General features: G+C 42.1%; 1 protein-coding gene across 2 annotated transcripts in view; it reads right to left on the bottom strand.

Moving 5' to 3' along the window:
- Positions 1-24372, bottom strand: part of LOC117877571 (cytosolic beta-glucosidase-like) — a 143419-nt gene that overhangs the window by 19183 nt on the left and 99864 nt on the right. Inside the window, exon 7 of one of the 2 annotated variants that reach the window (XM_034770693.1) lies at positions 17728-17808. The exons of the other annotated variant lie outside the window; for it this stretch is intronic. Coding sequence (XP_034626584.1) covers positions 17735-17808 — 74 coding nt within the window. The 3' untranslated portion in view covers positions 17728-17734. Of the gene's footprint in view, positions 1-17727; positions 17809-24372 lie in introns of those variants that run through there. 2 annotated transcript variants of the gene reach the window in all.

Consider the following 24372-nt stretch of genomic DNA (forward strand, 5'->3'; position numbering starts at 1 on the left):
AGAATGGCACTACAGGTAGTAATTTGCATGGGGTTCTATAGGTACCAACATTGTTTAATCTAGCTGTCTTACATCTGTATGTGTTTCAACATGCATACTGCACTCACTTCCCAATGCACCACTAAATCACATCAATTACAGAGGACCAGTGAAGGCAGTAAGGTCAGGTTTTGTCACATGCTCCGCCTGCTCTCTAGAGGTTTTCTGACAGGTGAGTCTGTGCATTGCTAGACAGAATTTAGCCCATTTTTTCCCTAGTAGGTTTATGTCACATTGAATTCTGATACATCATCTAGGGCCTAGCTCTGCAAGGTGGAGAGTCTTTATTACAATCAATAGTGAATTGTTCCATTTTGTAACACACCCCACCTCTTCTCCTGGATTGTATGCATATCTCACTTGTACATTGCATTGCTGGAAGACAAACTTTAGATCAATCCTCCTCAGTCTTTTCTTTACCTATGGGATGGAGAAAGAGATAGCCATAGGGCCAGAATTACTGAAGCGAGTGCAGGTATGTGTAAGCTATCTTCCTGTGCCAGCTGTCTCCTCATCCCTTGGGATTCACCCCAAGGGAGCGGAAATGATTGTGAGATGGATGAGAAATCTATCTGCGGTACCTCTTTAGGTAACTTCTACTTAATTCTAATCATTACTTAATAATGAATAGCATTTACATAGTACTTTACATGTTCAAAGTGTTGTAAGAGCATTAACTAGTTAATCCTCATGACACTCCTGTGAGATAGGTACCTAAGTATTAGCCCCATTCTATACTTCTTTCCATAATAAGGGAACAATTAAGATGAAATTGATTGGCTAACTTTATAGAGACCCTAATTCCTACAAATAGGAAATAACAGGCCTAAATGGGTATACTTCTGGGTGTTTAAGAGCAGTGTTCATCAGCTTGATTGCAGCTGATTTTTCAATGTAATTAACTTTGTATCCGAAAATAAACTTTATTGTTTCACTTCTAGTATATTAAGCACAATAGGAGGGATGCCCCATTTTCTCTGGCAATAATCAGGTTCCCTTCAGCCTTGTAATTGATTCAAGCAGGAACCAGATTATTGTCTAGTAAAACAGAGCATCCCTCCTATTATCCCTTAAGTAGCAGTCAGTCTGGGAAGAAAACAGTTACAATGATATATGAAGTTCAAGGCAGATGCCAACTAAATAGATCTCTGCCTATGCTAGAAAGAAGGGGCTAAATAGTTTGAAGAATCAACAAAGGTTCTTTCTCAGCTAACTGTTGAACATACTTTGCTTTGAAAAACATATATACATACAAACATACATTCATGCTTTGAAAAACATATAGATTTGTTAAACTCCTCCTCTAGCTTTCATTCTCTTATTATTGTTTATAATACAAAAGTGCCCGAAGAGTGTCCCCTTTCTGGCTGTGTACCTCCCTCCCAATCTCCCACCCCAGAGATTCAATCATTTATGTTATTTATGTCTCAAAATAGATATGAGTAGGGCCCTACCAAATTTATGGTCCATTTTGATCAATTTCATGGTCATAGGATTTTAAAAATCATAAATGTCATGATTTCAGCTATTTAAATCTGAAATTTCATGGTGTTGTAATTGTAGAGGTCCTGACCCAAAGGAGTTGTGCGTGTGTGTGTGTTGGAGGGGAGGGGTTACAGATCATTGTAGGGAGGGTTCTGCTACTGCTACCCTTACTTCTGTGCTGCTATTGCTGGCGGCCACGCTGCCTTCGCAGCTGGAGAGTGGTGGCTGCTGGCCAGGAGCCCATCTCTGAAGGCAGCGCCGCTGCCAGCAGCAGTGCAGAAGGAAGGATGGCATGGTATGGTATTGCCACCCTTACTTCTGCGCTGCTGCCTGCAGAGCTGCGCTTATCAGTCAGCAGTCACCACTCTCCAGCCGTCCAGCTCTGAAAGCAGCGTAACCCACGCACCTCTTGGGTGCGATGTTTTGTCCCATTCAGTGGCACCGAGACCACTTAGAGAGAGAGATTAATAAGTTTGCTCTACAGCCTTAGCTAACAGCCAGTTGACTTTTAGCTCATGCGGTAGAGGCTCATGTACTAAGCTCCAGAGGTCCCCCATTTGATCCTGCCTGCCGACGACTGGGGATCTCTGGAGCTTAGTGCATGAGCCTCTACTGCATGAGCTAAAAGCCAACTGGCTGTTAGCTAAGGCTGTAGACAGGGGTCGGCAACGTTCGGCACGCGGCTCACCAGGGTAAGCACCCTGGCAGGCCGGGGCAGTTTATTTACCTGCTGACGCGGCAGGTTCGGCCGATCGTGGCCCCCACTGGCCACGGTTTGCCGTCCCGGGCCAATGGGGGCGGCGGGAAGCCGCAGCCAGCACATCCCTCAGCCCACGCCGTTTCCCGCCACCCCCATTGGCCCGGGACGGCAAACCGTGGCCAGTGGGTGCCACGATCGGCTGAACCTGCCCCGTCAGCAGGTAAATAAACTGCCCCGGCCCGCCAGGGTGCTTACCCTGGTGAGCCGCGTGCCAAACGTTGCCGACCCCTGCTGTAGACCGGGCCAGCTTCAGGCACCAGCTTAACAAGCAGGTGCTTAGGGCGGCCAAGGGAGAGGGGCGCCATGTGCGACAATTTGGGGGTGGCAGGTCCCTCACTCCCTCTAGGAGCAAAGGACCTGCCGCCGAACTGCCACCGCCGATCGCGGCTTTTTTTTTTTTCTTCCCCAATTGCTGCCACTTTTTTTTTTTTGCTTGGGGCAGCAGAAATGCTGGAGCCGGCCCTGGCTGTACAGCAAACTCATTAATCTCTCTCTCTAAGTGGTCTTGGTGCCACTAGATAGGACAGAACAACACACCCAAGAGGTGTGTGGGTTACAGCAGCACAGAAGTAAGGGTGGCTATACCATGACCCCCCTCCTAAAATAACCTTGTGACCCCCCCCTACCACTCCCTTTTGGGTCAGGACCTCCAGTGTGATAAATGTTGCTCCCTTCTCCGCCCCCCCTCTCCCCGTGAAATCTGTATTGTGTGCTTTTACCCTATACTAAAGACCAGATTTCACAGTCTGTGGCGTGTTTTCATGGCCGTGAATTTGGTAGGGCCCTAGATATGAGAGTGGGGAAGAACTGCCTGTGAAAGGTGACCGGGAGGGGAGGCGTTATAAGAGTAAGATTCTGGGTGGGGGCTTGAGCCATGGTTTGAGTTATTTTCTAACAACTAGACATTGGTCCTGGTTCTGGTCCTTCTTGCTGCCAATCGACAACTGGCAGCAGGGTTGCACATTTAAAAGGACACTTGAAATCTTTAGGGATTTATTATTCTGAAATAAGTTTCCTCATGGAGACTTGCACTAAAATAAGAGGTGTTAATTAAAACAGACTGAGTTATTTCGATGCAAGTTTGTGTGAAGATCAGCCCTGAGGCTAAGATTTAGGTAATCCCTTCTCCCAGTTTGTATGACTAACAGTGACTAGACCTATCTGACTCTCCTCACACTGGCAGCTCAGTTCTATTGCTCTACTCAATTCCTCCTCCTCTCCTTTCCTCCCTGACTGCCAGCTCAGAGGTGCTGTGCCTGCTGTCACTCAGCCTATCCCCAGTCTTCTCTGTTGTCCTTGTCTGGTGAGAAGGAAACCTGAAACTTTTACTCACTAGGGTGAGCACTTCTATCTGTCCCAGGCTTCTGTCTAGTAGAATTTGTCCTAGTATGTTTTTTAGTTCTCCATGACAGTGGTGAATAGCTTCCTAAGACAAATAATTACAATCTAGAGGATATTCCTTTTGAGCTCATCACTTCTTGAGAGTGCCCCTTTAAATCTCATTGTGCACAAGATGCTAAGCCGAGCACCAAGTTCCATTCCATTTTTCCAAAAGCCCTATTTTAGACAATTTGATCCTGAAATGAAGATCAAACAGATACAGGCACAAGGAGGACTGTAAGCCATTGATGGATATCCAACTGTTGAAGGAACACAGACGTAGTTATTACAGCTAAACTTTCCCATTTCTCTGACATTATTAACCACAACAAATGCTGCCTTTTAGCTTTATTTTGTGGGTAGATCATCTATTTTAACCAAAAGCAATATAGTACTCTTCTGCAGCACTTTCAAATCTTTTCATGCCTGTGAGAGGTTGGCTCATTTCACCCTCTCACCACCACCTTTAAAAATAAGGCCATTCTTCTCTCTTTCATTTTAACACACCAGGAAAACCTTTTCTCTCCCTCTGTTCGTGTAAATTTAAATAAACACTTCAAAACAAAACCTAAAAAAGTTACAGTCACAATCCAGACAGCAAGAAGCTCTCCAACCACACAGATAGTGTGAGCTAGAGTTTCAGGTGAGTCGCCATGTGCCTGAAAACAAGCTGAACCAGTGGCTCTGCCATAGGTAGTGTAAAATGACTGCATTGACAACTGCCAAAATCTCAAAGACTATGCACTGCAAGTGTCTGACCTTCCTTACTGCAAGCGCTTAATCCTCTGGTATATGAAAAAGTCCAAAAAAGCCAATTCTGGCCATGCAACAGTGGGACTCAGTTCTGAGTCCAACAAATCCCAAAATGTGGAGGTTGAAGGTGCACAGCAGGCTTCCTTTATCTCCTAGGTGCTTCCTTCATAGGTTACTTCTGACATACAATTTACCATGAAATACCCACTACTATGTATCCCTGTACCTGAAGGGAACTCTGTTATTTCAAAGGTACAAAAATGGCCCACTGAGAATCTTCTGGACAGTTCACTACTGCTAAGTGACATTCTGAAAGATATTCCTTAGGCACCCTCTGGCACTAAACTGTGAGCTACCATGCTGGAATTCTGTCGCCTGAATTTCCCAATAGGAGATACATCTTAAAGCAACTGGTATGTAAGAGGGAGCCTGCTGGGTTAACGCAGGAAGTGATACCTTTTGGGGGGGGGGGGCTGCATCCCCTTTTTCTCCACCAATTACTCCATTTCTTCCCCTGTGACTGTTCAATATAGCAATAACTCTCCAATTTTCCTCCAAGTCTCCCTTTTGCGGGAGGTTGAGAGGAGGAAGTCTTCATAAAAGGAAGATCCCAGGGTGCCTCTAATCAAGGCATAATTGAAAGCACATGAGAGCACCACAGAGGGGGAGGATCCATAAACCTCTGATAAAATTCCACTGTCAAACTGTTCACACCTGAGGAAGTTCCCTTCATCCGTGACAAAACAGCTGTGTGAATCTCCATCTCTTTTACTAGTCTCACAAGCAAGTTCCATTCCTTGTCTGCCAATGTTGGAAAGCCTGCAATATGTCTGTTAGAAAGGAGGAATGGAACTTTGTCTTCAAAAGAGTTCACTGTAATATTCCTGAACTAGCCTCAACCCAACAACAGGGTTCCGGCAGACCTGCCCAGTATTACAGACCTATAACCCACCATATCCTGCTGTACTCTCTTTTCCTATTATCCTGCAAATATATCAGAGGAGACTACCCCAACCTTTTATCCCACAGTCCTTTGCAAATGTGGCTGATTCCTGCTCCCCTTTGACGTTTAACTATTTCCTTCTTAACTTCCTCCGATACCCTTATTTTGCCGCATTCTCCACCTTGCAGTCAACTATGAAGAACTCACAAATGGCTCTGCAATACTAAATAATGCTTGCAATCAGTTGTATACAGACTTCCTGAAAAGAAACATAGAAAGACCACCACAATCTACTTCATCAATTCCCACCATTCTATCTGAGATGCATAAAACTCCTGAAATGTTTCTTGTTCCATAAAGATTCAACCTAATTGTAACTATATTGAATAAACTCATATTTTGTTTCCAATAACCCCAACCAAGTTACTGTCCTGTACACCCAGAGTTCAACTCAGACCAAGCAGTAGTCAGAAAAGTCTGCAGGCTGCGCTGCATTGTATATCATCCGATCATTGAGATAGCTTGCACATACACCCTGCCCTATTGACTACCTGATTCCCCTCTAGAAAATGTAAATGCCCTCTGCTTTCTTAAGAGGAGGGATAGCTCAGTGGTTTGAGCATTGGCCTGCTAAACACAGAGTTGTGAGCTCAATCCTTGAGGGGGCCACTTAAGGATCTGGGGCAAAATCAGTACTTGGTCCTGCTAGTAAAGGCAGGGGGCTGGACTCGATGACCTTTCAGAGTCCCTTCTAGCTCTATGAGATAGGTATATCTCCATTTATTTATTCAATGAGGATGCCCAAAAACATCTTTTAACCCAGTAGCATCACACACTGCTTGTAATAAGTTTCATCAGCTCATAACTCTTTAGGTTGCTTCGCTCTATCAGTCACTGCAGCTAAACAATTAAAATTCCCCATTAAAAAAACTATTAAGAAATTAATAAGAAAAGAGCAACCTCTACGAAAAGATCTTTCCTCAGCTTCTGACACTGTGGGCCACAGGAGACACAATTATATCCAACATCCAAATAATAGAAATCAACTAAATGGATGCAGTTCTACCACCCTCTTCACCAATACCCCTACTCCATCATAAGTTCAAGGCCCTCTGGACCGAAAAGCTGGGTCTCTCCTTCAATCCCTCTGAGCTACCATAACATCACGCCTAGAGCATAGTCTTGTATCCTGGATCCCCATTACATCCAAATCCTACCTTTACAAAAAACAAAGCTCATCAGGCACACTCAGGATGGAGTGCATGTTCCAAGTTGCAGTTTTCAGTACTACCTAGATAAATGCTCCGGTCTGAATCATCACAAGTACTCACAATCTTTAAATAGTTGACCAACTTGTCACTGCTACTAAACCCACTGACTTCCCCCTCACTCTCCCTCTTCTCTTTTCTTTGGCCTTTATTTCTTGCTGAACAGTTCATTATCTCAATGGGGGAGGAGAAGGATGGGGGGAGTTGAGACCCCAGATCCCAATCCCAACTCCGATAGTTCTTTCTGAAGTTACTCAAGCCCAGTAACCCGTGTCCCTTTCCCTCAACGAATAGGCTTGTAATACATTAACTGGCTCTTCTCTCTGCTCTCGCCCATCCGCAACAGTGTCTAATACAGAAAACTTGTTTTGTGTTGGAAATATGAAAATTCTGTATGGTTTGGACGTCTATAGGCCACCCTAAATTACTATAATCCCAGCATTCTCTTTGGACCCTCTGTCTGATTTCAAGAAACTCTTCTGTTCCTGAAGTTGAGCAACTCCCCAACTAACAAGTCTAACATATCCAAAGCCTGCCTATCGATTCTTGGTGACTGGGATTCATGCATAACCAACTGAGCCTGCAGATATTTCTTCTTCAGTTTTCCTTTTGCCACCCTCCCCCATATTACCAGTGCTCATGTCCCCATTTGTGTTGTCCTGACTCAGTGATTCCCACTCCCCCACCCTGACCCCTTCCAAACCTTTTATCAGGAAATGACAAGGTCAGTCCTTCCCCCAAAGGTAGAGAGGCCCTGACACTCAGAATGGGGACTTCATCAATCCTTGCAGGGCTGCTTAGAATCCTCTAACCAAGAATGGGTCATGGAAGAAGGAAGGGTCCTTAATAGGCTGGGGATGATGTCTTTATTGTGCCATGCCCTTGGGCACTTTCCTTCCACTCATGTTGCATCTAATGAAGTCCCTTCAGTCCTCAATGTAGTGTGCATTAGAACCACTTCCTCACACCACAGCCTACCCTAAAATTTCTGTAGAGCCACAGGTAAGACCAGATGCATGGCTGTCTGGGATACCTACAGTAACCCCACACAGCACCTAAGTAAATTACATCGGGAAGATGTTGCACTGATTACTTACCTGGAAAAAATAAACAATGCCTTTCAATTCACTATTCCAAACCCTAAACTGATCATAAACTTTAACTGAAGGCTGCAACACATTAGCATAACATGAAACTCAGTGCAGAACATCTGCTTCATGTATATTTTCATTGAGGCAGAAAATTGTCACAGTCTTAATAGCAGGTTGGGATAAGGAAATGGCTATTAGATCATCTCAACCTCTAGTCCCCTTCTTAATTCCAAACTGCTCCCAGAAAAATCCCCCTTCACCATAAGAGTAAAAGAGGATGTCAAATTCTCTGCTACCTGGCAGGTGAATCACAGTTTTCTGTTGTTCAGGAGAGACTCCAAAAGCTTTTTAACAAGAGTCCCAACAACAAAATCCCTAGTGGGACATTTGTCCATGTCTCCCATGTAGCACAATCAAATTACATATTCCTGTTGAGGTATTGTAGCATGATGTTTCCACTGGGATGAAGCCTAATCCTGACTGGCTCTGACTCCTGCACTGGATTTCTTCCCAGAGGGCCCTTCAGGAGACTCAGGGTTGGAAACAGGTACCTCAAGTCCTTCCTTACTGTCACTATTCCTCAGTTACTCATTCATGACAGGTCATTGTACTCAACCATTAACACTGGGGCTTCCCTTTGTGATGCTGGAAACCCCGAGGTCAAGAAGAACAGGAGACCCCACTTCACATTATTACAAAAATGGTTTTTTTTCAGCCACTTTTCCCTCTGGTCAACTGAGTGGAGTTCTTAAAATGAATGGACCCCCTGCAACTGAAGAGACTCCACTATTAGCCCCTTCTCCACTTACAGGGCAAGCGGAAGCCACAGTTGTGGCTGCTAAACTGCCCTTTACCCCTTCATACATTACTGATATAACACAAGTGTGGCAAAGCTCCACTGTATTCCTGCCCCTCCTCAAGACCCTATACAGAGTGTGAAATGGAGGATACATCCTGACAACCATTTCTCAGATTAAGGGGACATATAGTTCCACCACCTCCATACTCAGGGCTCCCTCTGACAGCTGCACCCCAACAACATGAGGCTGCAAAGCAAACTCTTTTTCCTACCTATCTCTTCACCCCAAATCCTTCCCCACCCCCATACAGTTCCCAAGTCAGCTACCCCACAGGTACCTTTAGCCTGGGGGCACAAACCCCAGGCACCACAGGAACAAGGCTCACAACATTGGCTGATAGCACCACAGCATCCACCAGCCTGTGCACAGAAACTTCTACATCAGTCTCCAGACCAACAGACTCTTCCACCATCACATCCAAACAACTTACTGGGGGGAACAAAGTCACCTTCAGCCCCACCATTGCAGCGGCAGCTATCCTGACAGGAAGAGGAAGTGAGAATTCTCTCTTTGTTGCCTCTTTGAGCCTTGTTTCTAATTCTGAGCAACTACCTTGTAAACTAGTCTTACATAATTATCTTGCTGATTGTATCAAATCCTTTTATAGATTCTGCTCTAGGGAAGTTTTAACCTTACTCATGTAGCAACAGAAATTCAGAGGCACAGACATGGTGGTAGTAAAATTAAAGCGTAGCATTGCAGACAAAAGAACAAAACAAAACAACTGCAATGCTTTAATTTTACTACCACCAAGTCTGTTCCTCTAAACTTCTGATTGCTACATGAACAGGTTTCCATATTCTGTTAATTCTTCATGAATAATATTAATTCCTCGGAGGAAGGGACTTGCCATTCACACACCACTGCAGTCTAGCGTCATTAGCCCTCTGATTAAACTAAATCAAAGCCCAACCCCCTCCAGCATATTGTATAGCCTTTCCATGTATAGTTCGGTATCCATTTCTTTCCACAATTTTAAAGAAGGCCATTGAAAAACAACACAATGATGTGAACATCTCCACTTATTTGGTCTTAAGGAAAGATTTCAGTCTTGATAAAAATCCAGCCAGAGCAGTGGACCAGCTACTTTCCAAAAGACAGCAACTTCTCTTTTAAATGGGCTTTTTTGGCTGCTGGCCTGTTAAATATCAAGAGCGCAGTGTGGCCCCTTGGTATAATGGGCTGCAATGCTGTCTTTTACTAGGACTGTTATTTTCTTGATTCTGCTTTTATTTTGAACATCTATTCAGGCTCTGCATAGGACTGTTTCTTTAATGTTCAAGGGTCAGGCTTGCCCTCTAAGATCTTTATCATTTATAGAATGTCATTTAAAAGAGATGAGCAAATAAGCTGATCTTCAGATGCTGTTTGTATTTGGCTGACCTTTGGACTGTGAATCAGACCACCACTGAACTGAATATCGCTCCCAGAACTGCCTGAGACCTCCTCCTCTTCATCAATATGCTTTAGGTTCCCACTGTCACTTCTTTGAGTTTTCTCCTGGGAAAAGGCTGCCCGTATGCTTTTCTTGTATACTTTTTTCCTCTAGTGTCTTCAGAGGGGATTCAATAGGGAGTTTACTCAAACAACAGTGGTGTGATATGTCTAAAGATCTTTTCCCACTGACCTGAATTGTAACTTGTCTCTATTTTTAGCTTCTTTGTGTGACTCATAATTATGTTGGTATGCTGAAAGGTGCTAACACCTGCCATCGGGTGAGTCTGCCAAACACCATCTTTCATTCTCAACAGGGAAGCAATCAATCCCCTTTAAGTAGTAAAGACAGCTGCAACCAATGGAGGGATTGCCCAAGGCCATAGGCTGCATGGCAGGTCAGAGCTAACTTATGTGGACTAAGGGGTTTCCCTGGTTGTAAACCCAGAGGCTAGGAGATTGGGTTGGAGTCTATGTGTGTTAGAGGCAGTAAACTAGAAGGCATGTGAGTGTGACCCTGAGAAGAAGCAAAGAGACAGAGCTTTTGGGGTTCAGAGTGGCATACTTGGGGATTTCTGAGCAAGGAAACCACAGTTTCTACTGTGCTCAGCAAAACTGGATGAAGTGTGCATTTTTGTAAATAAACAGGAATACACCAAGAACATACCTGACTCGTATCATCAATTTCTTATTCTCTTGGAAACAAACCTGCAAGGTTCCAAATGTAGGCTAAACACTTGGAAGAAAGGGGTAACACTATTGAAAACATGAGTTTTGACATTTAGGACAAATACATACCAATTACATGCCTTGTGAGCACTAAATGTGACATTCTCAGTAATATAGCCAGAAAGCTTACAGTTAACTGTTTCTAACTTAAAAGTTTAATTGAGATGTAATGCAGTCAGAATTAACAGAACACAATAAAAAAATTAATAGGTTGAATCAAATTTTTCCCCTAGTCCCAACAAACTTTGTTTAGTATTTGGTACCTATATAAGCAAGATTCAGAGACTGGGCCATTCAATGCAAAAATGTTGAGAGCGCAGTGCAAGAGGATACCTAGATTTAGTTCAGACTAAACACAGAGTCTCCTTTCCTCAGAAAATTAACAGGGGGAGTGGGTAAATGCAGCAGAGCTCATTCATCTGTCTCCATCTGGAACATTTCAGAGAGACACCATGCAAATCAATATCTATGTGGTAGTCAGCATTGTCCTTTCAAAAGCAGCAACACAGAAACCAAAACTGTGTTTCTGTAAGTATATAAAATAACTTGAAAATAAGTTATATACTTGGGCTGCCGTTAAAAAAATAACATCTACTTGATTTTATTAGTGTCAAACAATCTGAACCTTGCCACCATTTTGGAAGGAGGGGAAATAATAATTAGTTAGAAATATTAAATAGCACTGCTGCTGATTTTTCTTAAAGAACTGGAAACTCCAAACAGTCAAAATTATGAAGCAATATTGATGTTGGAAGGAAAATACTGCAGCTTCCCACCAGTTCAGTGCAGTAACCTTTATGGCTATTGGAAACCAATGTGTAGCATGCAAACTGTTACCTTAGCCCATAATGTGATTAAACATACTCCAGCCTTATGGATTACAAGCTGAAGAAACTGGCAGTGTATTTGTCATGACATAAAATAAATGTCATGCATCTTTAATTAGCAATGTATATGAGTGTTGAGGTTAACACAGACATAAATAAGAGATAAGAATGGCATTCACATTCACTAAAATTCAGAGCAGAGATTTAAAGATTAATAAACAAAGGAAATGAAAAAGTTTCCATTGAGCCACATGAATGGATACATTGAGAATAGCTAGTCTTTCTTCTGGGCTTTCTCTCAGGCATTAAGCTCAAAGCATTACAAACATTATAAAAATATTCTTTACACAGAACTAAATATTGTTCTGATAAAAATAGCTTGCTTTATTCTCTGTTAAACCGAAGAGAAATACCCTATGGGTAGTAAAGGGCCTTATCAGCAGGGAACAATAAAAAACTGAACAAGGGAAGTAATCTTCCTCATCTCAGAGGGACTACTACAGTTGTTACATTCTACTTGTTGCAGTTTATCTATATGCAAGACATTACAGTATCTTTGGCATCTCAGAAACCAACTTATAGCTTTAGGTCAAGTGACTCAATTTAAAGATTCCTAGTGAGTATAAATTAATATGGTGGCTTTCATTTTGGTCCTAGTTAGCTGGTATTGTGAACATGGGGCTAACTGGATGCAATTATGAGACCTTTACTGAAATTTGATAGAAGCAAATGATGATTTTGTGCTAAAAACTATTAACATATTTCAGGTGAATGTAGTATTTGGGAAAGTGAGGGGTTGATAGCAATTATCTATTTACTGGGAGCTATTTACATGCCCCCATCCCACAAAATCAGGATATGAAGCCCATTTCTGTCCTCAGGTAGGATTTGATCCTCCTGTGGCTGAAGTCACTGCTAAAAGTCCCATTGACTGTTTTAGTGCAGGCTGAAATTGTTACTCCTGTGACGTGTCTATCCATTAGGAGATGTGCATTAATATCTGTTTGCAGAATTGGGCCCCTTTGTGACTAGGCCCTGTGTAAACTTCTCTCCATAGCTCTGTTTGTGACTGGCTTCACTTCTGCTCTCCGAGTCAAATTCATCCCTAATGAAAGATTATATGCTATTATGGGGTTTGCTTAGCAAAGGCTGCAGTTAAGGTTACACACATATATCCATTATAAACTCATTTTCACTTGCTTATAGCTCTCTGAAAAATTATTTTGAGATTAAATTTGCCAGGCTTGCTCTTAGCCCAAAGGTGAATGTTTTTGAACGTTTAAACAAAATCCCTTCTTCCAGTTTTGAGGTTGAGGATAATATACTTTTCCTTTAGTGCTAAGACTTCAAGACATTTTTGGCATAAAGATTACTCAAAAAACAGCTGACCTACACAAACCAAAGCTTTCCAAGTAACCAGCCCCTCCAGGCCACTTTACAACACTAATTAAAAAATAATCAAGGTCTAGGTGAGGAGAGAACTGGATCTGTATCTATTCACTGTGAATTTTACTGTGAGTTTAGGTTTGCAATGCTAGCTACAGAGTTATGCAACAACTTAAAAAAAGCCCCATAAATATTTGTTACATAAGTGAGGATTTTGCATTTATTTCATTTTGGTATTCCATTACTGTCTATTGTTTTGACTGTGAAGATGTAGTCTTACAATAGGATATCAGAGCAATAAGGGAAATTAAACAGATAACTTTTAGTGTGTTTCTATAGGTGAAAGAGGAGAGATGTTAAAGGAGCACTTTAAGAGTTCATGCTGTAGGACTCGCTACACCCAGATGTAGTGCTGATGATCTGTATCACTTCCAGGTTATTAATAATAAAAGCACTTACTGATTTAGTTGGGAATTGGTCCTGCTTTGAGCAGGGGGTTGGACTAGATGACCTCCTGAGGACCCTTCCAACCCTGATATTCTATGATTCTGTTGCAACCACACAGGCCTTTCTGCACTCCTGGCTCCTCCATGCATGCCAAGAGTTGACAAATTCATACTGGAAAAGTGTCACTCGTTTGCATGTTCATTGTGACATATGCTCAGTGTAGCTCTTGCAGACACATGGTGTACCCTGTTTTTCAGATGACCTAACCTGCCTTGTGTCCTCCATGTGTTCCAAGGAGGTCCATAGCATCACACAGTTCCAGAGTTTGAAATAACATTCAAATGTTCTGTTAATTTCCTTATATCTCTATTTTTCTCTTCATTTTCTTATTTTTATTTTTTGGGGGGCAATCATTAGTTTGCAAAAGTCAACAACTATTAATTATTAATTTATTATCCAGCTCAAAATAGTCCAGTTGGACTCTTCTGTTTGGGGTCCCAGAGATCCTGTAGAGTATTGTTAATATAGGAAGTTAAAATAAATGATAACCTGATGTCTTTGAGAACTCTCATCTCCTATTCTTTGTTAGAATGAATAATTTGCATCATTTTAACATCATTAACTGTTTGCTCATTGCTGCTATGCTCACTGTAATGACAAAAATGAAGACCACAGAAAGTCTCTGATATTACAAGACGTGCTGCAGTGAGAAATACTTAATGCTATTGCAGATAGTCAGAGGCAAAAAGCTGCAAATGAAAATTACAATAAGTATAAAATTATTATAAAACTGTCACATTTCTAATATTTCATTTCACTTCTGACCATAAGCTCCACAGCTATAAAAGCAATATCTTTTACTCCTCAATGTGCACTGATGATGGCTTGCATTCTTCAGGGCTTATGATGTTAAAATGCCTTTAATTATGTCCCAGATAGCTGTTCGTAAGGCATTCTTAAACCCCTTCAAGGTCAAAGCCTTACTTCTTGCTGATCCTCAGATCATCATTCTATGATTTCTGTTTCACTGACATAATATCTGTATTATTCTTGGGAAACGTTATATTACTGTGTAGGCCACACAGGCATAGGATAACATCAACTATCCCTAAAGGTTCAGATGCTGTTTGCTGATGTCTGTTTCTCCTTTACTAGTCTTTAAGGTCAGCTAGATTGAAAACTGAGGTATGTACTTATTTCATATTTGGAACAGATAGCACTATTACCAAGGTACTCCTTTTTTGTTGCAGCTGGGTCATGAATATCAAACATATGGTAAACAGAGGAAACATCTTACAAACTTGTATTTTTGATGACATATTGTAATGAGAATGAGAAAGAAATGATTGGTTGCCAATCACAGGTACAACTAGGCACCTTGAATGCCTCAGTCTGTAAGTAGTTTATGTTGAATTTAAACGATTGCTAGCTATACAGCCCATGGTAATAGACTCTACTCCCAAACCATTAATTTAAACTCTCAGACACCAAAACTCAAAGAAGACTCTTCTTCATGGATCGCTGACCTTGTTAACAAGTATCAAATAGGATAAATTGTATACTACAGTGGTGCCCACTAGTTCTGATATATTTAACGGTCTTTCAATGCTTCTATTGCTATAAACCCTATTTCTTAGGGAATTATAACATCCTCTATTTAAAAAATCACTATAAATTGAAACTGGAGCTTTTTGTACATATGCTCATTCTGAATGTGCAGTATAGTCCATCTGATATATAGGTTTGTTTGTTTTTTAAATATACAAACTCCCAGCAACAACTTTATGGCTTATCATGCAGATGACTCTTTCATCATTATGTGTAGACATAAGAGATGTATCATGTCCAGAGAAGTCATTGCAAGATATGTATGTGATCACTCATAATAGTCTTCAATATACCACCCAAAATAAGATAAATTAATCTTAAAGTAATATTAAGGATCATTTGCACAAGCAAGATTAAACTTTTAAACACACTTTTTTTAAACCCATAGAAACAAGAAAGTCAAAACCAGGAAACAGTCCTTAACTCACTTTGTTGTGAATGGGAATTAAAATAAAAATGAGATCAAATTCTGCCTTCATAAAAATGCTCATAACTCCCACTTAAGACAACAGGTGCACAGTCCACAGCTTAAGTCTCAGCAATTGCCATTGGGGAAAGTAGGAGACAGGGTGGAAATCTTACCTCAATTTCCAAAGTCCAACACGCATTATTACATATATAGCAAAGTTATTGTGCTTGTTTAATGGTGCTACCAAGATCTTCTGCATGTAACTAAACCTCTGAGTTTCTTTAAGTCCACACAATATGGCATATTTTATTTATCTGCTTCCTGTAAAAGAAAGCTATTTTATTCTTCTGATAATTTACAAGCCATTTCTTTATTAATTATAATTATTTAAGCAATTTTTGCTATCCCTCAGCAGAAACTGGGATGAAATGACAGTGCATGTTTTCAATGCAGTATTCAAGAGAAGCATGTTTAAAAACTCCTAATCTCAATAATAGTAGCTGTACACTTAATTATCTGTCCATTGCACTAAAGACTGAGTGCTCTGTGTAATGCAATGTTAATGTAAACATTTACTTCATCAAATATCCAAACAAACTAACTAGTGTCCAAGATACAACAATGCAAAGGAGAAAGTGTAGTGGGCCATAAGGTATACTGGTCTTTAGAGAAAGTCCATTATACATTGGATAAGTACAGTATCAAAGGGGTAACTGTGTTAGTCTGGATCTGTAAAAACAGCAGAGTCCTGTGGCACCTTATAGACTAACAGACGTATAGGAGCATGAGCTTTCGTGGGTGAATTCTTGTTTCTTGCATCCAAAGAAGTGGGTATTCACCCACGAAAGCTCATGCTCCTATACGTCTGTTAGTCTATAAGGTGCCACAGGACTCTTTGCTGGATAAGTACAATGCCTCTTCAATGAGTCAATATGGATTGCTTGGCTTTCACCCTCCACATACATCAACCCAGTACACTGTATGAACCGATATATTATCTAGTTGACATCATTGTATTTTGTACTTTTGGTTTGTGTTTCTCCTTTTGGCCTATCTGGTCAGAAGAGAAAGATTGGTCTCCACTTATCAATCCTGAAGCTGAATCCACAATAAAAATTTATGAGCAAGGTTTGCAGAAGGGCCTAGTGATTTTTGGGTGCCTCAGTTGAGGAGCCTGATTTTTCAGAGAGAGAAGGTGCTCTGTATTTTCTGAAAAATCAAGCCCCCTTAAGGTGTCTCAAATCAGGCACCCAAAAATGGAGGTGTCCAAAAATCACTGGTCCATTTTGAAAATTTTGGCTGTAATCTCCTTTCACTTCCTAAGTCAATCCCAGACCAGCAGTGATTATTAAAGAATTGGGTTTGAAATGTCTCATGTACAATATTTCTACCTGATATTATGTACTTTAAAACCAAATGTTATTTATAACATGGAAAACATGGTGGTCTCAGCTACAGAAAAATATAACTAAAGATGGACAGATCCAACCAGTCTTTCAAACACATCTGTTGCTGTTACCTGTAATTAATATTAATTAAGGTTGAGGCTCCCAGACATGAAATGACTGAGGGAATCTGCAGGGTTCAGTTTCCTATTTGTCAACTTTTATTTGAAAACAGCAGGTAAAATTTCTGATCTGAGCAATGTTTAGCCCCAAACTATCATGCAGATTGTTTTGTATCTATATAATTGCAAAAAGCTGCTTTTGGTCAAAGCTCGTGAACACTTTTTATTGCCAATTTTGGCAATAAACCTGTTAATGAGTTAATTGTAAAACATTAGTGAATCAAGCAAAAAGGATCCATCTGTTTATAAAATTTCAAGGATTTCTTCTGGCCATCACATTTAAAAATTATGATGATAGTCACTGTATCACCTATATTGAGAAAATGCTTCGTTTTCAGATTCCTATATAGCCAGCTTTTATAGCCAAAATGTGAACATTTAATGGAAACCCATCATATATCAGCCAACGTTAACAGTACCCCACTCTTATTTTAAATACAGTTTGGGTGGACTGGATGGCTTGGAGGACTGGTAACAGGACACAAAACCTATCCCCAATTGATCTGAATCTAGCCCAGCTCCATAGTGACAGAGGTATAACCATCTGACAGCTGTTCTATAACATATGCACATACCAGATCTTACTGGAAAGGTATCTATATACTATTCCCTATAAACCACGGTCTCAGTCTTAGAAGCAAGAACAAGGGCTAAGAGTGAGAAAGTTTTACTATTGACTTGAATGGGAGAAGGATCAGGTAGCTTCTCCAGGTCAATGTTTAAGCACTCTCTGAAATTTACATTGTCGCTACTTATCTATTCCATGGTCTATTAAACAGTCTTCTTTTCTCAGTGCTTTCAATGTGGCAGCTTTCATGAGCACTACATTCATTTTTAAAGGAGAAAAACATGTAAAAAATTTTAATGGTCCATCAGATTTAAAGATATTGCAAAAAACAAACAAACAAAAAAACAGACCCTTTTACAGTACAGTAACCAAATCTCTTGTATATTCATGTGGATTACAAAGTAGTTTTCATACCAAAATATTATATTTCTTTTATCAGAGCCAAAGTAAAGATGATACGATACTATTGTCTGGGATTAAAAATATATATAAGAATGGACTATTGATAGCACCGTGCAATATAAAGTAAAGGAGGACTGGATGAGGCACTATGGGAGCTGATAAGAATTATATGGTTTCTAGCAAAGAAATAAAAAGATAGAGATTGACGGCGATAGGGAATAAAGTGGATCACAGGAGTAAATGGGGGATAAGTTTGAGCAATTCTGCAGATAGAAGAATATAACGGATAATGTTCATTGAATTATATGCTGTGGCCAGCTAGTGTTCTGCTGCTGGAAGATGAATACTGAGGCAAAGCCAAGGCATCCTGGCTGTCACGGGTGCTTCCTTTTCCCCATTCTGTTAGCAGGATTTAGAATCCTGCATGAAGCAGCTGATGTTATGCTGCTCTATTTGTGGCTGGTGTGGCTTTTCAACTCCACCTAAGATATAAGGGAGGTGTGAGTGGGTCTCTGGGTAGACAAGCAACAGAATTTTCCCTTCAGGGCTTGGTCTAGGGATGTCTAAACTCAGGAAGGAGCTTAGAAACTTTGGTTTATGCTGTTCTATTGTTATCAATAAAGCCAACCTGCAGGAAAGCAGCAAAAGTCTGCATGCTCTGCTGAAGATGGGGTGGGGAGTGAGCCATTAACATTAGTTCAAGAAACAGGATTTCTAGAACCTCTCTGCACAAAGTGAAGGAAATAGAAGCAGTCGTGGAACATCTGGTGGCACTACAAACTGACATGTTCTGCATAGGGTTACCATATTTCCACAAACAAAAAAGAGGACACTGGGGGGGGGGAAGCCCCGCCCTAGCCCCGCCCCGCCCCATCCACTCCCTCCCACTTCCCACCCCCTGACTGCTCCCCTCAGAACCTCAACCCCCCCTGCTTCTTGTCCCCTGACTGCCCCCTGCTGAGAACCCCCTACCCTAACTGCCCCCCCCCAGGACCCTACCTGTCCCCTGACTGCCCTGACCCTTATCCACTCGCATGGGTGGCAGGGTTGTAGAAATTTTGGTGGTGCCCAGAACCCCCCACCCCACCTGCCTAAGGCTCTTGGAGGGGGGTTGGGTGGGGGGAGGAGGTCTGGGGTGCAGGTCTTGGGCTGGGGATTAGGGTGCAGGAGGGGTGCAGGTTCTGGGATAGAATTTGGGTGCTGGGTGCAGGCTCCGGGCTGGGGCAGGGGGTGGGTGTGCAGGAGGGGGTGAGGGGTGCAGGCTCTGGGATGGAGTTTGGGGGTGAGAGGCGGTGCAAAGGGAGGGGGTGCAGGCTTTGGGAGGAAGTTTGAGGGCAGGAGGGAGTGTATGGGAAGGGGGAGGGGGATTGGAAGGGAGTTTGGGGATAGGAGGGGATGCAGGGGTGAGGGCTGTGGGTCTGGGGATGAGGGGTTCATGATGCAGGAGGGGGCTCAGGGATGAAGCAGAGGATTAGGGTGTGTGGGGATGAGGGCTGGAGTCGAGGGGTTTGGGGTGTTGGAGAGGCTCAGGGCTAGGGTGGAAGGACAGGGTAAGGGCAGCCTGTCTTCCCATTAGTGGATGGGGGCACTAGGACCCGGGGGCAGCAGACAGCAGTTGCTGCTGGCTCTGGCAGTACACGCAGACAAGGGAGAGGCAGACAGGGAGGGGGGACCCATGGAGAGGGGGATGCGCAGAGGGGGGATGGCAGGTGGAGGCTGGGGACCCATCCAACACTCCCCCGCTCCCTGACTGCCCCCCCCCCGACTCCTCTTACCATTCTGGCTCCACGTGGGTCGGTTTGTGTGTTACACAGGACTACAGAGAGAGGGAGGGGGGAGCAGGGGAGGGCTCTGGCTGCTGGAGGCCAATGGGAGTGGGTCAATCGGCCTAGCCGCCCAATCAGCAGCCACACTCTGCATGGAAGGGAGGGAGGGAGGCGAGGGAGAAACCTCCCCGGACATTTTAACCTTGTTACCAATTCCTCCCGGACGGCTATTTAGAGACGCAAAAGCCGGACATGTCCGGGGAAATACGGACGGATGGTAACCCTAGTTCTGCAGCACTACAGGCCTTGAACCAATTTACAAAGGAGCAGCAAGACCACCCTGACAACAACAGACACACAATAAGCCTGCAGCCCAGCAGTGGAAACTGTTCCAGCATCAACTGTTTCAGAAAGTTATTAACCATTGATGCCGCTAGTAAGCCAGCCATTCGCTATCCACGCTAGGATCAGAAGAGGACCCAGAGGCTGACTTATTCACTTAAGAGTATGTAGCTGCTACAGCTCAGTGGGAGCTCTGATCTCTTTGTCTGGCCTCTTATGGTGCGTGCACAAGCCACTTATCCGACCTGAGATGAGGACATTGCTACAGATGGAGGCCATGAAACTGATGGTGCATCTCTGAGGAAGAATCCCAGTAATGGTTTCAAGGTGATCATCTTTCTCTAGGTATGTGGCTCTACTCCTTTGCCTGGCACCCAGAGGTGAAAGTAAAATTGAAAACTCATCGGTATGGGGGCCGGCTCTGCCCTCCCCTTCCGGAAGGGCCGTTGGCAGCCTGGGGGGCAAAAGGGGCAGCGATGATAAAGTGCTGCTGCTGCAGCACTTCAAGCAGAGTCCTTTGCCGCGGCAGCGCTTTAATGTTGCTGCCCCTTTTGTGCTCCCCCGTCAGCGGCCCTGCCACTAGAGACCCAGCAGGGGCACCAACGGGAGGGCACAAAAGCGAAAGCGCTTTAAAGTAAGGTGGTAGGGGCCGGTACCGGCGGCCACTTTTTACCGATATGCCATACTGGCCTGTACCGCCTTACGTTCACCCCTGCTGGCACCTGACAGACTTGGCAGCTGGCTGGCTCAAGTCTGAGACCCAAACAATATGGAAATGAATGGACTTAATATTGGAGCAATTCGTAGTGCCGTGCCTGGGAGATTGCGGAGTGTGTTAGCATCTCGTAGGGCCACTGAAGATACTACTGTGGACATAGCTGTATGCTAAATCTGAAGGACAGCTACACCTGCCAACAAGCCATCGGGGGGGAAAATAAGGGAATGGGGACTTTGAGGGAGAGAACAATAAAAGGTGCTTACTTAGAGTATAGGAAGAATACACAAGAGAAGGGTCTGGTGGATTTTTCTTGTGGGAAACTGGGACATAAAGGAACATTGCCCCTATGCCGATTGCAAGCATGGGAAGATAGGTGGTTTGACTAAGGTCATGGACTCCACTAAACTCTGTGAGCATTCTGAGTCCTTGCAACTGGAAGGGGAGATGGTGTCTGGTCTGGTAGTTTTGGGATGTGCCCACATGTTAGCATAGGAATGCTTAATAAGCCCCATGCCATGTGTCATAGCAGTCAAGGTTATAAGCTTAAGAATAATGAAATAAATAAGCTACTTGGCAGACCTGGGGAAATCTGACAATGCAGCATTCCATGGAAGCCAAATTAATTTTAAAAGAATTCAAGAGATATCTCAGGCACATCAGTTTGAAAGAAAAATAAGACACATTTCCTCATTCTCAAAACATTTGTATAGTTTTTTATAACAACTATTTGGAAGCTCGAAATGGAAATATGTTTCCTTAACTATTTTTTTCTCCAAATCCTGCCCCACTGGTTTATCATTATACAATTTCTCATGAATTCTAGATATTGGGAATCTTAATACATAAATCATGTAAAACATTTATTTTAAACCATATTGACTTAATTTTTTAAACAAATAAGGGACAATTTAGGAGCACACCATTCTTGACAGTGTTAAATTCTCATAAATCATAAGACGGAGAACAGTGTGAGATGATAGAAATCTGACCAGTCAAAACCCTAGCTTATTCCAATGGGTACTAATGTACCACAGTGAACTAATGAAGCTCTGTAAATTTCACTCCAGTACAGACAACGCTCATAAAGGTCTCATGCATTTGTTAAGTCCCATTTAAGTGCTTGTACAGGTGCTGAGCAGAGAGCTGAATTTTGCCCTTTGAGTTTTGAAAAACTCCCTTTCATTCTGATTGTATCAGAAAATTAATTTGTTCAGTGCTTCAGCAAATCAGAAACTGGTTCATTCATAAAAGTGCAGTTTTGGACAATACAGTTTATAGTACATTCAGGAATAAGCTGGTTTCAGATTGATTGAAAGGTTTTTATTCTTTTTATCAGTAAAAAATGGTTAGTTGGTAGAGGCATTGACATGTACAGTATTTCAACTGCCATGCCTGGAAACTATAAAATAGAAAGACCTTGACAATAACATTTGGTGAGACACATTAAGATACACTAGTACAAAAATATGAAGACAAATGCTTGGAAAATTATTAGTGCTAAGAAAGCAAAGTGCCCTTAAAGGCTGGGAAATAGCTTGGGGAACTGCATAAAGGAAGAGAAAATGGTGGGGCAAACATGGCATAAAAGGACTGAATTAATAGCACAGTACATTGTAGTTAGGAGGTCATGATGCTGCAGCAAGAGGTAGAACTAAATAATTAACAGGAAATTTTCAGCTTACAAAGAAAATGAAATAGAATGCTATTGAAACACATAGACAGGAGATAGTGGGTCAGATCTTCAGCTGGCAGAAATTGCCAGAGTACCACTGAAAGCAATGGAGCTACATTGAGTCACACCACCTTGGGATCTGGCCCAAATGATTTCACCAGCATCGTGAGGTTATAAAAAGACAGAACAAGAGAGCTTTGTCATAATGTTCTTCATCTTTTATATAGGTAATTTCTTAATTAAGATGAAATTGGCCCCAAATGAGAAGGAATACATACAGAGGGTGCTGGGCCACTTTTAGCCCTCAGTGCCTCTTCTCGGTGTGGACAAGAGCAGCGGTCTGTGCAGCCCTCAGAGCCATGAAGGGGCAGATATCAATGTTGGCCATAAGTAAAATCAGTAGAGACAGGCCTATTGGGTCTGCAGTTCCTCAGATCCAAAGGCACATGATCCTCACATAGGTACTGTACACATGAAGCTCCTCATTAGTTGTAAATATGGTAATTGTGAGTGGGGATGTAAGTGCAGCTCTGTAGTGAGTCTACAGGTTGGGAGGTGAAGTCTGTCCTTCAGCCCCGGAGAGTTCCCCACACAAGGCCCGATTACTCCAGTTTTGTGAAGGGAGGGTTGAATTTCAATCAATCTGCATATCACATCATCCTAATTATCCAGCTCTTTGTATTAATGATGAAATAATGCAATCTTCTATTTTCTCTAATTGAGTTTATTATGGAGACATTTTATGTGCCTATTTTTAAAAAATGAAATTCCATTAAAAGTCAGTGTCTCAGATCTTATCAATTCTATTACATTACAACATGAAACATTTCATCGGGAAAAAGAAAAGGCTAAATCAAAACCAACCCTAGTCTTTGATAATACAGATAAAAAAATCCAATGCATTCACTTTTCAATTTTTTTGTTAACATTCTGAGTAAAACTTTCCTTATGTGAAGTTTTTAAATCAAAAGAGAATGAGGTATCTCATTCTCCTAGAGACACATTTTGTCTGCTTTTCTGGGTTTTTGTTGTTGTTGTTTTCTTTTCCCTGGGAATGCTATGAAATGCCTATGCATCTCACGGTGGCAATATTTCTTCTCAATTTAGTAAAGAAAACTTGATAAATAAATTGACACCAATTTACCACTGGGAAAAACAGGTTTGTCTAAAAGACTTTTTAATTATTAGGATGACATTACACTTTGCATGCTGTCAGTGCCCAATGACAATTGCTACAAGACAACTGATACGCTGAGATGTTTTCTTTGTCATTGCTGGACAGTAGGGAGTTTAGTTTCAATGATTTTCTGTCATCATCTGAAAGTGATAGGGTCTATGAATGGTAATAGCAAGATAAAGGATTCCTTGATACCCCATAGTGGAGGCAATATATTTTGCTGTTCTCCCAGCACATTCCACAGATGTGACTCTAGGGTGAATACAACTTAAAATTTTGGCATAAGCTTGAAATCTTATATTTCTCATGGAGTTACTGCACAGCATGGTTGGTATGCTGCTTTGACTAAAGATAGATCCCACCGGGTAGCTGACAGCAGTAAAAATATTGGACCTCATTTGTAGCTGCCAGAGGCTGAGGGAGTCTTATTTTACTGTTTTTAGAAAAAAAAGTCATAACCCATTTGAATAGATGTAGCAGGAGAATATATAGACTCTGTCGGGAGAGTAAAAATATCACTTATAAAGCACATAGTAGAATTACTTGTAGCACATATCTAATTGGCTTAAATTGCTTACTTCGATCTTCAGTAAACCATAATTTATGCCATATAACTTGTCTAACCTCAGCTATTTTCCTTATGTAAGAGTTCATCACTCCAGAAGGAAGTATAATTCCTTGAATTATATACAATAGAAAGACAGAGGTGTCTTCAGCCTTATTCCTTGTCATGGAGGCAAC

This window comes from Trachemys scripta, chromosome 5, assembly GCF_013100865.1.
Source record: "Trachemys scripta elegans isolate TJP31775 chromosome 5, CAS_Tse_1.0, whole genome shotgun sequence".
NCBI classification, from domain to species: domain Eukaryota; kingdom Metazoa; phylum Chordata; order Testudines; family Emydidae; genus Trachemys; species Trachemys scripta.